Here is a 16716-nt window from a genome sequence, read left to right as displayed (position 1 = left end):
GGTGGTTCTACCTAGGTACCCGCTCAAGGTGAGCTAATGCCCGAAGGTTATATGACCTATTAATGTGCGGGTAAAATAAAGTGCCTTACACATTCATATGACTCGAATGTGGAGACCGATTACACACTGTCATCTTTCAAATTGGGCTTGGGATTGAAGTTGCAATCTCTGGATGCAAAACACTGTGTTTTACTTTATTGAACTAAGCATGTGTGTTTAAATGATAAAAAGAAAATTTTAAACAAATGTTACATATGCTGGAACTACAGTTTTTTTTATTTAAGTTCAACACTAAATTTACTCGTCAGACTGTCTCTGTTCATATTCTTTTCAGAAGTGTAATATTAGACAGGAAAATAATCCGCGTAGTTTTCTACATAATAGTTTGGAAAAAAACAGTCTTGAGTTTGTATGCGCGTGTTATGTGTATATATAGTAGACGCAACTTGACCGCGATGGTTGACCTTTGGCTGATTATTCACATCGATTATTTCATTGTAGAAATAAGGGAGTGCTTACGGTAGCCGTATATGTTTATATGGAATTAGTCTGTATACCTTAATTTATATTTACACAAATTTATATTTCTATTTTCTCGTGCAGCTCGTGTTTTTTATGCAAAGAGATGAATCGTCTTACGTACATTCCTTTTCGATAATACGTTGTGCCTCATTTTTGTATTATAATACAAGGGTAACCATCGGGGTCAAGTTGCGTACACTATACGTTGCTTGCAAAGCACGAGCACAGGTTTGTATTCAAATACTAACCTAGTAGTCAGGTTAGTATTTGGTTACCAACCTGCGCTCGTGCGCTTTTCAGTTTGATACGCTCAATACTAACCCAATCAAAACAAAGGAATCATGCGGTAATTTCATTTAACCACAAACCAATGGATAAATTCAATGATTTTATCATTTTCAACTGAAAAACAAAATTGCTTTTAAAAAGAAATTGAATAACCTAATGCCTACCAGTAAAAAATGTCAAATAACCAACTGCCTATCTATAGGCAGTTGGTTATTCGCAAGCGAATTGGCAACTTGCTGTCCTGAGTGTTTCGAAGACTCATCTATGTATTGAAAGTTTTTGATATTAAATTGTAAGAACAAATTAAATGTTAAATTAAATGCATTTATTCCTTTGTGTCTGAAAAAAGATTTTCTGAAACATATTGCGAACTAGCAACCGATAATACTGGTCCTTACAACAACCTCTGAATGTTTTCAAACGGTTGAATATTAATATTTAAGGACAAACCAATGACTAAACGGAATGCTTTAATCATTTGCAACTGAAAAACATTATTTCTCAAACAAGGTTGAATAACCAACTGCCTACCAGTAGGCAGTTGGTTATTCGCATACGAATTGTTAACTGGCTCGCCAATTGGCAACCTGCTCTCTTGATGTTCATAAAGACAGCTAAATACATTGAAAGTGTTGAGTATTAATATCTAAGAGCAAATGAAATATTAAGCTGAATGGTTTTTTTATCATTTTTTTGCATTTGCAGAAAAGTAATATTTCCTGAAAAACGTTAAATAACCAACTGCCTACCAGTTATTCGCACATAAATTAGTAACTGGCACTCCTAAATGTTTTGAAGAATCATCTATATAGTGTTGGATATTGATATGTATTGTAAGAACACTTAACTGTTAAACTGACTGCTTTAATTCCTTTAAGTCTGAAAATATGATTTTCTGAAACATATTGCGAATTGGCAACTGGCTCTCCTGGTCCTTACGACAACTTCTGAATGCATTTAAACGGTTGAGTATTAATATTTTAGAATGAACCAATGGTTACTATTAATGATTTTATCATTTGCATCTGAAAAAGCAGAATTTCTCAATAAAGGTTGAATAACCAACTGTCTACCAGAAGGCATTTGGTAATTCGCATACGAATTAGCAACTGGCTCTCTTGATGTTCATTAAGACTGCTACATACATTGAAAGTGTTGAATATCAAAATCTTAGAGCAAATGAAATGTTATGTTAAAATAAATGATTTTATCATTTTTGACAAACAAATTGATTTCCTAAAAAAATGTCCAATAACCAACTGCATTCCAGGCAGTAGGCAGTTGGTTATTCACATTCGAATTTGCAACTGGCTCTCTTGAATGTTTTATCAAACCCATCTATATATTAAGTGTTTGATGTTGATATCTTGCAGCAAATGAAATTCTAAATTGTATGATTTTGTCCAATCAAAATAGGTTCGGATTTTTCAAAATTTGAATAACTAACTACCTTCCAGTAAGAAGTATATATTCATGCCTAATTGAAAACTGAAAACCAAACAGCTCGAAACTGATAAGGTTTATTAGATTGTGTTTCATTTCGAGTTTAAAATGTACATGTAGAAGTATCCAATACATTTTGAATAACCAACTGGCAACTAGTATGTAGTTGGTTATTCGAATTTTCAACTACCAACTACCAACTGCCTACCAACTTTACTGTCATTCCCAGTCTATAAAAAATTCTGACTTGTATAGCTACAAATCCTGCAGATTTGACAATGTTTCTCATATCAGTAGTTTTATTTCCGTTAATACAGTTGAACTCGGGACTTTGAATTCCAAGAGCCCTAGCGTTTTATTTTAAGATAAATGGAATTTGACTCGAAATGATATTTTGTGCATATGTTTCGGGACGGGATTTGAAAATGTCTTCGAGATAGCCAGTGTTTTGAGATAAGCCAGTCTGAGATATAGAGTTTCAGATAATGCAGCTTATGAATTAAATATAGTCTTGAATATTAATCTGCACCATGTCGTATAATACAAAAATTCACATTTTATGATTTCTTAACATTGCCAATGCGGCTGCTAACCATCGTATGCTAAATAAAGCCTATGCAAAAATAAGACTACAGTATGCTAGGATCAGATAAAATAGGGCTATTATAACTGTTCCTTGATCTGTGATGTTGTATTCAGCTCAAGTGGATTTTGCCGGACCTGGATCCCAGAGGTACTTACAGATCCAGCCTAGAAAATTCCTCGATAGCATCTTTGTAGATTCAGGTTTAATTTTTATGATTATTTTTATATACATATACCAATTTCTATTGTTATATCATTAAAAATTGACTATAATCTTATGCAAATAAGACTGAAAACTCATTTCAACCGGCAATTCTTTTGATGCATGGAACTTAAAGACGTCTTTTTTGACTGAATATTTGTCCTTATCTAACAGGAGTTGAATACAGGGCTTTGTATTCATCAGTAAAATGTATGCTGTATTTGAAACTGAAAAGTCATAAGCATAAAATTATTATTATTTTCGCCCTATCTGGGATGATAGATCTGATTCTCATGAAGCACGCAAGCGCGGAGTGTGATCCATCCTTGCAAAATCCACGAGAGCCGAATACAAAATCCAAGATCAAGCTACTGTTGTAATGATCCTTTTATTATATACCTCCATATTTTTGTATTTGTTGTTTTTGTTATTGGACGATATTTTAAATGTCTGTCAGTGTTAAAATAGAAGTGGGCGAAGTTTTTGTGTGCGCGTTTTAACAACCATGTCAGGTCATGCATATTAAATGAAAATAGTTCAGCAACATACAATACAAAAGCAAAAGGTACAATACAGAATCTTTTCTCCCAGTTCATATTTACTTGTGAAATACAAGCTGTATTTTGGACACAATTTATATAGATATATGATAAAAATGTCCACAAAAGTGAAAACAAACTAAATTGGTAACTGGTGTTAACTAGAACTGTAAGCAAAGCGTTAGAACAATACATAATGCTAACAGAACAGAAATGGAACTCTGCACCTGGGCTATATATAGATACAGCATGTACAGTTACCAAACAAGCAGAGCTGCAAAAATTATCAGGTATTTTAAGAAGCAAAAAATATTCAAAATAGCATGTACAAAAAATTAGTAGAATGTGCTCTTATATAATGTACTTGTTCCTGTTTGACCAAAGAAATGAACAAAACAGAATGTTGTGTATTCAAAGGCATGTTACCTTCACACTTAACAGTCTAATGTGTTTTATATCCAGATGGTATCTACATATATCAATCAATACCAGCCGACAGGGTGGAAGTGTATCAAAACAATAACTATGTATAAAGAACATCAAAATTAAACTGAAATTTTGGGTAAAAGAGGATCATAATTCATAAACTATTTGTGCAAGAGTTAAGGACCTTGTGTCATATAAGGACAATTACATGCAAGAGATTCAAATCATCCGGTAATAACAAAGTTATAGTGGTTATTGTATCAAAATCGACCTGAAATTCGAGGTAAAACGGAGGCACAATTCAAGAAATACTGGTGCAAGTTATGGCCCTTGTGTCATATGATGTGGGTGATGATGAGGAATAACAATTTTAAGTTTGAAGCAAATTCATTAAGTAAAAGTGAAAGTGCATTAAAACTTTTAACCAAAGTGAGGATGCAGATACGGACACAAGTAGGATAGTTCTTCATATACTTTAATATGTAATTGTTCTAAATATCATACACCTTACTGTGTATAGGAAGGACTCAAATTTTACCTACCAGGACAGAATTGCTCATCACTGGCATCTTGACAATCGGGATAGCCATCACATACTTTTTTCTCATGAACACACTCAGAGAAACCACTGTGCTTCGGTTTTTTACATTCAAAATTACGGTCAGAGCAGCCTGAAATACCAAGTAAAAACAATTTTCTTTCATTTTCTGTATCAGTCTATTTATAGACAAGTACGGCTTTCAGTGCTTAAAATCTTTTAATAAATATGTCAACTGACAAATATCAGTATGTCAAAGGGATAAATATTAATATCCCAGCTGACAAATATCAATATTTTAGCTGACAAATATCAATCCATCAACTGACAAATATCAATCTGTCAACTGACAAATATCAACATGTGAGCTGACAAATATCAATCTGTCAATTGGCAAAGTAGCACTTATATAATATACTTTACTTTGAAGCATATCAAACTTGTTTTTCATCCACTGACACAAAAGTAGGCAACATTTAGTTTTTATATGTTACTTGGTATTTTGACTTACCCAACACGTCAAAATCATTAGCATAACGTTCTAACATACATGATGGTATATTTGGTGACATAACACCTGAGTGCCACCATTGCTCTATGCCTACTGCAGCAGAACACAATCGTCTCTAAACTTAAGGAAACACACTTTGCATTTATATTGTGGTACTATATTGTGGTACTCACATAAAACTAACGAGTACTGGGACTAATCCTGAATTTGTTTAAGCAAAATAGGTACTTAGTACTCACAATTATCAAATTGTCCAGTACTTGAGTCGTACTTGAGAACATACAACCAGTACTCAACTCAACGCGCAGCAGTGAGGGTTAAATGAATCTATCTGCCAATTTAATCACTTGGCCACTGAGAATGGTGAGAAACATAACTATCAGTGGTACAACATTCAGACACAAGACAACATTCATAAACCGGACTGGGACTTCCCTATAATTGATACAGCATTCCGGAATCAGGCTGGAACTTACCTATAAGTGGTACAGCATTCTGAAACCAGACTTGGACTTACCTATGAGTGGTACAGCATTCAGGAACCAGACTGGGGGTTGATTATATGAATTATGTGAAGTTGTCTTGCACTGCAATACAGCATCACTTCCTACTGGTACATCCTTTGAGAGTGGTTCAACAACAAATTTTGGTGGTGCTAAAATAAAACAAGAGAACCGCCTTGCGGGTGCAGACGCTCATCTGATTTTTTTGTCTCTGTATAATAGAAATATTATCATACCCATGATTTTCTAAGTCTAAAATTCTTGCGAAAAGCAATGTAGAGTAACAGTACTTGCTGTGCAGAGTCAGCTTTTAATGGAAAATATCTGCTCCAAGTTTTAAAGCAAAAGCTTTGACTGTTAAGGAGAAAAGTTGACATAAACGCAAAACTTTACCAAGAAATCTGATATTTTCTAAGTCCAAAAGGGGCGATAATTCTTGCAAAAAGCAGGACTGAGTTATGTTTCTTGATGTACAGAATCAGTTTTGATGGTGAACAACAAGTGTTTCAAGTTTTAATGCAACAGCTTTAATAGTTAAGGAGAAAAGCTGACCTAAACACAAAACTTAACCAAGAAATGTGATTTTCTAAGTCCAAATGGGGCCATGATTCTTGCAAAAAGCAGGATGGAGTTAAGTTTTGTGCTGTACAGGGTCAGCTATTGATGGTGAACAAGTATTGCAAGTTTTAAAGCAATATCCTTGATAGTTTAGGAGAAAAGCTGACATAAAAACATAAAACTTAACCAGGCAACGCCGACGCCGATCAAGTGATGACAATAACTCATCATTTTTTTCCTGTTTTCCTGAAAAAAATCAGATGAGGTAATGAGTACATGTATTGTGATTCCAGTTCTTTGGCAAAACAGAGTGTACTAAAAGCACTTAATGGAATAATATGAGATAAATTTCTATATGCATACTTTGATGTATGACTGTTTCAGAGCAAATGGATGTATTGTTAGCTTCTATTATACCTAAACAGTAGTTTCACCATGTAAAAATACTATTACACAGTGACCAAAATGTTGTATAAAGCAGATTATTGTTGCAAGCAAATCAGTTAGGCAAAACACTTTACCAAGAGTTGTCCACCAGACTACTATGCAATTATTAAAGTCTGGTGGCTAAATCTGCTACTTTTAAGTAAATCCATTGATGCTAAAGACAATAAAAATGGAAATTTTATTTGAGTCACTCTGACACAATTCAGGCCATATGGAAGATCTAAAATGCCCTCCAGGCACAGTTTTAGGCATTGGCAAATGGGTAGAACCATTGACCTTCCTAAGCCAGCTAGATAGCCTCCTCACAAGAAGAACACACCAAGCAAGGTTTAAATCCCACACTGATTCGGGACAAGTGATTCATACACCTTAATCACTCGACCACAGAGACCTCTCAATGGGTTTGACTTTTTTCAGTACTACTGAATCAGTTTAAAATCTTGCATGCATATGCCTTTGTATACAACATGTAATTGTTTGATGAGTGAGTAGATTATTGTTCAGATAATTACATCCTCCAGTCTGTATCAGTCAGTAAACAAGGGGATAAATGACAACTGTCAAAAGTCATGCGTCGATGTGCAAGATTAATATTTCCAGACTACTCAAGTTCGATTTTCAAGGTAGCCCGGCAGGCACGATATGAAAGAACCCAGTAGCCCAAAGAATTTTCTGGTACCCCTGGCTCCGGACATAAAATTCTAAAACCCTGTGTTAAAGTAAAAGGGTGTTCAACAAATACCCGTAAAAGTGCTGTCATTTCTTCATGCATCTTCAAAAATCAATGAAACTGTTACATAATGTAGATACAGAAATACTTATTTGATATATCAAAATCATATTTTCTTTGGACAATTATTAAGTAAATCCCAGGGGCAAAGTCATGTGATGTCATCTGGCCCTATTTTATGTCCTTTTTTATTGCATTAGCTAAAATATTACTTGTAATTCATCTATTTTTCAAGCTATCAAATCTTAAATCAGATGAATATTAATGTGAAATGTAGTCATTAATTATACATAATATATAATGACATAATTAAAATGTTTGGCAGGCATATATTGTTGGTCATCGCTTGAAATCATGTGTTGAATGGATACATGATGTAACATTATGTGTTTAGTATAAAATTTATCAAGGAAGAAGACAAATGTTATGCTGCACAAGACTTAAGAGTCAATGGCCTTAAAAAAACATTTTATATTTGGAACAGGAGGTTTAAAAGTGGTCAGCAGAATACTGCTGACAACTTGCAATCCCGATAACATTCGGTTACGTTCTGAAAGTTAAAGAGCTCCTCAATACGCTTCAATTCATCACAGTTCAATGTCCCATTTCATCAATACAATAGTAAAATTATATTCACAGAATTAATTTGATTGTAGGAAGGTGCAGAAAATGCATTTAAATGCAAGCAACAATTAACCACTTGTAATCACAGGCTGTATTGATTAACTGTATGTAATATGACAGCAGCATAATGATGTTTGGCCGCTATATATAGGTAGTCACGTTGCCATAGAGACGATAAATCAATAATGTGCATGTCCTAAAATATGATATTCAAATAAGTTTGATGAAGATCGGTCAAGCAGTGCATGGTAATAAGTTGTTAAAGGTATTTCTATTTTTGGCTAGCGGCCCCTTAAATAAGCCAAGTGCCCTAATTCTGTATATACTTGGTGAGGACCATATAATGATGTTTCAGACCAAGTTTGATGAAGATCCATCAAGCGGTTCATAAGAAAAAGTCGTTTCAAGCTATTTCTATTTTTATTCCTAACAACCCCTAAAAGAGGCCAACTGCCCCCATTTTAACAAATTTGAAAAAGGACCTTATAATGATGCTACAACTAAGGTTGCAGAAAATCCATCAAACGGTTCATGAGAAGAAGTCGTTTAAAGGTATTTCTATTTTAAAGTGAAAGGAAACATTGTTCTTACATTTATTTGGTCAGCTGGGATTTCTCAAATCATTTAATTAAGTGAAAATTCTTTCAAAATCGGGGTAAAAATGAGAAAGTTATGAGCATTTAAATATTTGATCAAATTGGCGGCCATTTTGTTTCCATGGCAACAAAAAACAAAATGGCGGAGTTATTAAATTATTAGATACACATTTGAATTGTATTTACGTATTTTTGTAAAATAATTTCTCTAATTTTCCCAGCTTTAATGAACGAAATTATCATGTTTTATACCTTACACTCAAGAAACATATGAAAATTAATCCTTTGAAAGGTTATTTGCTAAATAAAGAATTCAGCAGTGTGTAGATGACGTCATATACATACTGAAATGGCTGCCTCCATAATCAGACATTTTCTTAAATTTCAAACTACAATATCTTTTTCAATAGTGGTCCGATTTTAAAAATTCTTTCAGTGTGATAAAAGGCTTGAGGATGGCTTTCATATGGGATTAACTTAATTTCAGGCTTTCTTTACCCTTTAAGCAGGGAAAAGCAACGTTGTTCTTACATTAATTTGGTCAGCTGGGATTTCTTAAATCATTTAATTAAGTGAAAGAATTTTCAAAATCGGAGTAAAAATGAGAAAGTTATGAGCATTTAAATATTTTATCAAATTGGCGGCCATTTTGTTTCCATGGCAACAAAAAACAAAATGGCGGAGGTATTAAATTTCTAGATACACATTTGAATCGTATTTACTTATTCCTTTAAAATAATTTATCTACTTTTTCCGGCTATAATGAAAGAAATTATCATGTTTTACACCTTACACTCAAGAAACATATGAAAATTAATCTTTTGAAAGGTTATTTGCTAAATAAAGAATTCAGTAGTGTGTGAATGACGTCATATACACACTAAAATGGCTGCTCCCATTCGATCAAACTTTAAAGAGGACCGTATAATGATGCTACAGACCAAGTTTGAAAAAGATCAATCATGCGGTTTATGATAAGAGGTCATTTAAACGTATTTCTATATTTAGCTCTAGAAGCCCCTAAAAGGGGCCAAGTACCCCCATTTGAACAGCTTTGGGAGAAGACCATTTAACAATGCTACATAACAAGTTTGATAAAAATCCATCAAGCGGTTCATGAGAAGAAGTAGTTTCAAGGTTTTTCTATCTTTAGCACTAGCGGCCGCTAAAAGGGGCCAAGTGTCCCTATTTGAACAAATTTGAAAGAAGACCTTATAATGATGCTACAGACCAAATTTGATGAAGATCCATTTCGCAGTTCATGAGAAGAAGTCGTTTGAAGAGTTTTCCAATTTTAGCTCTTGCGGCCCCTAAAAGGGGCCAGGTGCCCCCATTTGAACAGCTTTGGGAGAAGACCATATAACGATGCCACAGACCAAGTTTGACGAAGATGCATTAAGCGGTTCATGAGAAGAAGTAGTTTCAAGGTTTTTCTATCTTTAGCACTAGCGGCCGCTAAAAGGGGCCAAGTGCCCCCATTTGAATAATTTTGAAAGAAGACCTTATAATGATGCTACAGACCAAATTTGATGAAGATCCATTACGCAGTTCATGAGAAGAAGTCGTTTAAAGTTTTTTTAATTTTAGCTCTTGCGGCTCCTAAAAGGGGCCAAGTGCCCCCATTTGAACAAATTTGGGAGAAGACCATATAACAATGCTACAGACCAAGTTTGATGAAGATACATTAAGCGGTTCATGAGAAGTCGTTTAAAGTTTTTTCTATTTTTAGCTCTAGCGGCCGCTAAAAGGAGCCAAATGTCCCCATTTGAACAGGATGTTAAAGGCCAAATTTGGTGTTATTCTGACTAGTAGTTTCAGAAGATGTTTAAGAAAAAATAAGGACGATGGACGAACCTATGGTTCAGGTGAGCTAATAATATTTAATAAGAGAACTTTTCCAGGTATTTTTTGAACACCCCTCCTCTGAATTTGACATGTCCCTCAAGTGTGACCATGACCTTTCACTTTCCCCTACTAATATCTATATTTTAATTTTCATCAAAATCTCTTCTACGACCAGGTCAGGATTTATGCTCAAGACAGAACTATGACCAATGGAAGGACTTACAGAATAATGGCTGAATGGACAAAGTAACAACTCAACACCCAATCTTTTCAGGGGAAGTAAAAATACTATCTACTCACCAACAACTTTGAGAGATACAACATTAGGCTGTGTTCTCTTCCCGCCAAGTGCTGCTTTACAAATATACTCTCCATCATGACTCTGATCAACTTTATTCAATACCAGTTTGTGACCTTCGCCCACCAATCTTCCGAACCTATACCATTCAACTGTCATTCTCTCTCTATAAGAAAATGAAAACCATTATTTCTATTATTTCAGGTAACTAGTTTATTTTGATTTATGTAACACTTTATTTGAGACCCTGTAACATATTTATCAGTGTTAGATTATAACATTTGCATTTGTGTAGTTTAGAACAAATTATTTCCAGACATTTTACACTCTTTATTTTGATTAGAAAAAAATGTTACAGTCAAATATTAATTTTCGAGCGGGGCCTATTTTCATGGATTTCAAGATTACATCAGTCAACGAAATCACATCCGAAATGAACACAGAAAATTCCTACATGTTTTAATATCATCCAATAACTTAAGTCAACATAAAAAGCCAGTTAACAGTTTTTCCACCAAATTTTATGTCCACAAAATTAAAGGAGTTCACTGTGTTATACAAGTTTCTGTGCCTATTTGAAAATAGGTTAAATTTCTTATTTTCAAAAGTTGTTGTTGCCAAGAATAAGAGTGTAAAAATAAATCAAAATTCACTTTATCACAATACATTAGTCTGGTGATACACATATCGTATCATAGGTCTGTTTTATGATAGAAAAACAGAGGACCAAATGGTCCCAGTTCGCTCGCTTGAGAACAGCTTGATCAAATTTAATGAACATCCTGCTTTAAATGTGACCCCTTTTGCATAGTAAGGTATTTGTTTGACTTGAACAAAATGAGCCAAATTTGAACTTGACCTGAATTTCATAAAAGCAAGCATTTTCATCAAATTTCATGAATATCCTGCCTAAAATGCTGCCCCTATTGCATTTACAAAGTGTTTCTTTGATTTTACTGGATGACATAGGTCTTGACCCCAAATGACCCCATTTGATCTAGACCTAGATTTCATCAAAACATTCTGACCAAATTTCTTGAAGATCCAGTGAAAGATGCAGCCCCTATTGCATACACAAGGTTATTCTTTGATTTGACAAGGTGACCTAGTTTTTGACCCAACATGACACATATTTAAGCTTAGCCTAGATATCATCAAAGCAAACATTTTGATAAATTACATGAACATCTTGCCTAAAATGTAGCCCCTTTTGCTTTTAGAAATTTTTCTTTGATTTTGATTTTACTTGGTGACCTAGTTTTTGACCCCAGATTTGGACATGACCTTGATTTCATCAAGACAAACATTCTGATCAAACTTTATGAGTACACAGTGTAAAATGCAGCCACAATTGCATACATAAGGGTTTTCGTTGATTTAACTAGGTGGCCTAGTTTTTTACCTAAGAAGACCAATATTCGAACTTTACCTAGATTTTATCCAGACAAACATTTTGATCAAATTTCATGAAGATCTCTTGTAAAATGCAGTCCCTATTGCTAGTTGTTTCTTTAATTTGACCTAGTGACCTAGTTTTTGACCCCATATTACCCATATTCGAACTTGACTTAGATTTCATCAAAGCATTCTGACTAAATTTTATAAATATCCAATGTAAAATGCAGCTCCGATTGCATACACAAGGTTTTTCCTTGAATTTACCTAGTGACTTAGTTTTTGACCCCAGATAATCCATATTCAAATTTGACCTACATTTTATCAAGAAAATTATTCTGGCAAAGTTTCATGAAGATCGTTTGAAAAATACAGCCTCTATCGCATATGCAAGGTTTTTCTTTGATTTGACCGGATGACCTCGATTTTGACCTCGGATGACCCATATTCGAACTTGATCTACATTTCATCCAGGCAAAGACTGTGATCATATTTCAAGAAGATCAAAAGAAAAATGCAGCCATTATTGTATACACAAGTTTTTCTTTAATTTGACCTAGAGACCTAGTTTTTGACCCCAGATCACCCATATTCAAATTTTAATCAGATTTCATCAAGGCAACCATTCTGACTAAATTTCACGAAACTCCAGTGTAAAATGCAGTCACTATTGTGTACACAAGGATTTTCATTGATTCGACCAGGTAACATAGTTTTCGACCTCAGATGACCCATATCTAAACTTGACCTAGATTTCCTAGAAAATCCAGTGTAAAATACAGCAACTATAGTGTACACAAGTTTTCTTTGATTTGACTGGGTGACCTAGTTTTTCACCCCAGATGACCCATATTTGAACTTGACCTAGATTTTATCCAGACAAACATTCTGATCGAATTTATTGAAGATCCGGTGTAAAATGCGGCCCCTATTGCATACACACCTTTTTCTTCGTTTTCATCTAATGACTTTTTTTTTAACCAAGATGACCCATTTTCAAACTTGGCCTAGATATCATCAATTAAATCATTCTGACCGAATTTCATGAAGATCAACTGAAAAATACAGCCTCTACCGCATACACAAGCTAAATGTTGACCGACGACAGACGCCAGACATCGAATGATCACAATAACTCACCTGAGCATACAGTACAGTGAAAAGTAGAAACATTGACTAGCATATCGTTACACCCCTAAGAATGAATAATATTTAATGAATGTCAGTATTTCACTTTAAACCATAGGCTTAAGTTGTGAAAAAATATCTGCCTATCTAGACATAGTATGCCCAGTTACAAGCAGAATTGAGCATCGCAGTAAGACTGGGCATAATTAATTTCTTTGAAGCTGTGTATGTTGTGGGGTAGTGGAGGAAAGGCTGGGATACTAAGAATTCTAACACGACCAGCGAATAACTTACATACATGTAGAGCAATATCTATCTAGGGTTATTCTGCAATAGACCACCTTTGAAATGCGCGTCGTGTTTTGGCTATTCCATTTACATATTGTGTGCAAAGCTTTATGAATGAATCTGCAACTTTTACAGTTTTGTAAGAGGAAATTTCAAAAGCCAAATCCAGGTGCGTAGCACAAAATGTAGTTCAGAGCGTAAAATGTAGTTACTATTTTTTTGAACAATGATGTTTCAAGTATGTCATGTTGGAATCGAAATAACAAGTTCCAAAGTGTGATTTATCGTAGAATAACTGGTGTTTTTCGTTCTTCGTGATATATTCTTACGCATAAGAACTGTATCTAAAACCGTTCTTATTGAGCAGAAATTGTGCATGGCTTTGGGATGGATCACTGTTGTCTTGAACTTTGACCTACTCACTCCTAAAATATTTGGGGTCATAAACCAACCATGGAATTCTATGAAATTTCGAGAATATAGGCCAAGCTAACTTTAGTTAAGGAATGAAAACTGTTTTCAGTCTCAAGGTCACTGTGACCTTGATCTTTGACCTACTGAACTAAAAAACAACAAGAGGGTCATGATGACCCTACATCGCTCACCTGAGTTTAATTACTTTTTTGAACAAATTTCTTTACTAAAGCTTCAAAAACAAAAGAAAACTAGGTGAGAAGGTCATGGTAAAGATTCTTCAAGATAAGTACTGTTATTGAAAAAATTATACAAATCTCTTTGCTTTAGCTTCAAAAAAAACACAATAGGCCAGAAGGTCAGGGCTAAGAACAATAAAGATGAGTATTGAAATCTTCCTCGAAAGTTACTGACGCGGTTCAAATTTCTATGCTGGTATGATCTGTGTGCAAAACTAAATAGGTCAGCTAAATTTCAAGGCTGTATCTTAAAAAAACAAGAAATTAGGTCAAGGTCACAGTCAAGTGACCCCTAATTACTTGGGGTCATCAGGTAATTATAACTGAACAATGTAGGAAGCATTATCAGATATATTTTGAAGTATTTTTTCCTATATAACCCATAAACCAGTGATCCCCGAGGCAGGGCCTCTTTTCACCCTAGGGGCATAATTTGAACAATCTTGTTGAAGAACCACTAGGCAATGCTACATACCAAATATCAAAGGCTTAAGCCTCGAGCTTTCAGACAAGAAGATTTTTAAATATTTTCCTATAAAAGTCTATGTAAAACTTGGGGCCCCCGGGGCAGGGCCTTTTTCACCCAAGGAGTATAATTTGAACAATTATGGTAGAGGACCAATAGGCAATGCAAAATACCAAATATCAAAAGCCTAGCCCTTGCAGTTTCAGGCAAGAAGATTTTTAAAGTCTCTTCCTATATGTCTATGTAAAATTTGGGACCCCCTGAGCGGGGCCCCTTTTCACCTCAGGGGCATAATTTGAATAATCTTGGTAAAGGTCCACTAGGCAATGCAACATACCAAATACCTAGGCCTTGAAGTTTCAGAACAAAAGATTTTTTTCCCTATATAAGTCTATGTAAAACTTGTTACCCCTGTGGCAAGGCCTCTTTTCAACCCAGGGACATAATTTGAACAAACTTAGTAGAGGACCACCACAAGGCAATACCACATACCAAATATCAAAGACCTAGGTCTTGTGGTTTCAGACAAGAAGATTTTAAAATGTTCATTTTATATAAGTCTATATAAAATTGGGACCCCCGGGGTGGGGCCTCTTTTCACCCCAGAGGCATAACTCGAAGAATCTTGGTAGAGGGCCACTAGAGTATGTCACATACCTAATATCAAATCCATATGCCCTGTGATTTTGGACAAGAAGATTTTCAAAGTTTATATGTCCTATATAAGTCGATATATACAATGTGACATCCCGGGGCGGGGCCATATTTGACTCTAGGGGATAATTTGAATAAACTTAGTAAAGGACCATTAGATGATGCCACATACTCAATATCAAAGCCCTAGCTACTGTGGTTTTGGACAAGAAGATTTTTAATGATTTTCCTTTCGGTTGCCATGGAAACCAGAGTTCTGTAAGGAATTCATTTCTTTGACTTTTTTTTCAATGAGGATCATACAAGGAACATTCCTGGGATGTTTTATAATAATTAGACTGGTGGTTAAGGCTGGAAGGCGTTGACGGAAGACAGACGACGTACGACGGACGAAAGACGACGACGGAAGCCGGACAATCACTGACCACAAAAGCTCAACCTTGAGCACTTCGTGCTCAGGTGAGCTAATAAAGGTCATCTACTGAAAGTTTGAGCTTTGGGATTTTTAGAATCCAAATATTTTACAGACAAAAGGACAGACCATGAGCAATACAATATACCCCTTCTTCTTCTGTGAGCATAAAAATACAGGGACAGAGATTTGGGTATGTACGAGGGTCCCTGTGACACTGTCCTGTAAGCCACTGATCCTAAAATCTATAGGGATCTTCCTCAAGTAGCACTTAGTCATTGTGTAGTTTTAAGGTCATTGCTATTATACTTTATAAGAACCCAGAAACAAATTGCCAGATACTAAGTACTGATCTGAAAATCAAAAGGACATGTCTCAAGTGGTATTCAGTCTACATCTTAGCCTGCTGGTGGCAAGTGATTCTGCCTTTACGACCAGTGCAGACCAAGATGAGCCTGCAAATCCGTGCGAGTTCATCTTGGTTTGCACTGTTTGCTTCTCTGGCAGTAAATTTTCAGTGAACACCCCTACAAATGATAGACTGTACTGCCCAAATTGAAAGACAAACCAGTCCATTTAAGAAATTTAGCAGGGTTAAGGTTAATATCACATATTTATTGTCTGCACAATTTTTAAAATTGATAAAGGGTATGAACTATCTGATCATATACTGAGACACTGTAACAATGACCATTTAGATGTTGAAACATGTTACTGTTGAGATTAATACAGATGGCAAACAGTATGCCAAACACTGTTGAAAACATTTACAGATAATTTTGAAAGGAAACCTACCTTGCACTGGAGAAGTATGTAAAAATGCACGTGAGCTCTGCATCTTCCTCCTCATACACCTGCACATTCTCTGAGTACATTAACTCTGGTGCTCGGTCAGGTTGATCTCCTTTAACACATTCCAAATCAGATTTTCTAACTTATTGTAAAACGCGCAATGACTCAGATATAGGCAGTAAATTCAAGTCTAGAATGTTGAAGCCAAAATGGCAACAATGTCAAGCTCATTATTTGTTGACACATCGCCTGAATGACTCAACCATTTCAGCC

General features: G+C 35.1%; 1 protein-coding gene across 1 annotated transcript in view; it reads right to left on the bottom strand.

The window, feature by feature from the left end:
* The window catches only part of LOC123540989 (uncharacterized), a 92735-nt gene that overhangs the window by 51268 nt on the left and 24751 nt on the right, over positions 1-16716 (bottom strand). The window contains exons 8-11 of the mRNA XM_053527249.1: positions 16447-16555; positions 10658-10821; positions 5572-5709; positions 4548-4676 (exon numbers count right to left, since the gene is read on the bottom strand). Coding sequence (XP_053383224.1) covers positions 4548-4676; positions 5572-5709; positions 10658-10821; positions 16447-16555 — 540 coding nt within the window. The remainder of the gene's footprint in view (positions 1-4547; positions 4677-5571; positions 5710-10657; positions 10822-16446; positions 16556-16716) is intronic.

This window comes from Mercenaria mercenaria, chromosome 16 (assembly GCF_021730395.1).
Source record: "Mercenaria mercenaria strain notata chromosome 16, MADL_Memer_1, whole genome shotgun sequence".
NCBI lineage: Eukaryota > Metazoa > Mollusca > Bivalvia > Venerida > Veneridae > Mercenaria > Mercenaria mercenaria.
Note: the sequence above shows the minus strand (reverse complement) of the source record. Positions and strands in the feature narration are given on the sequence as shown.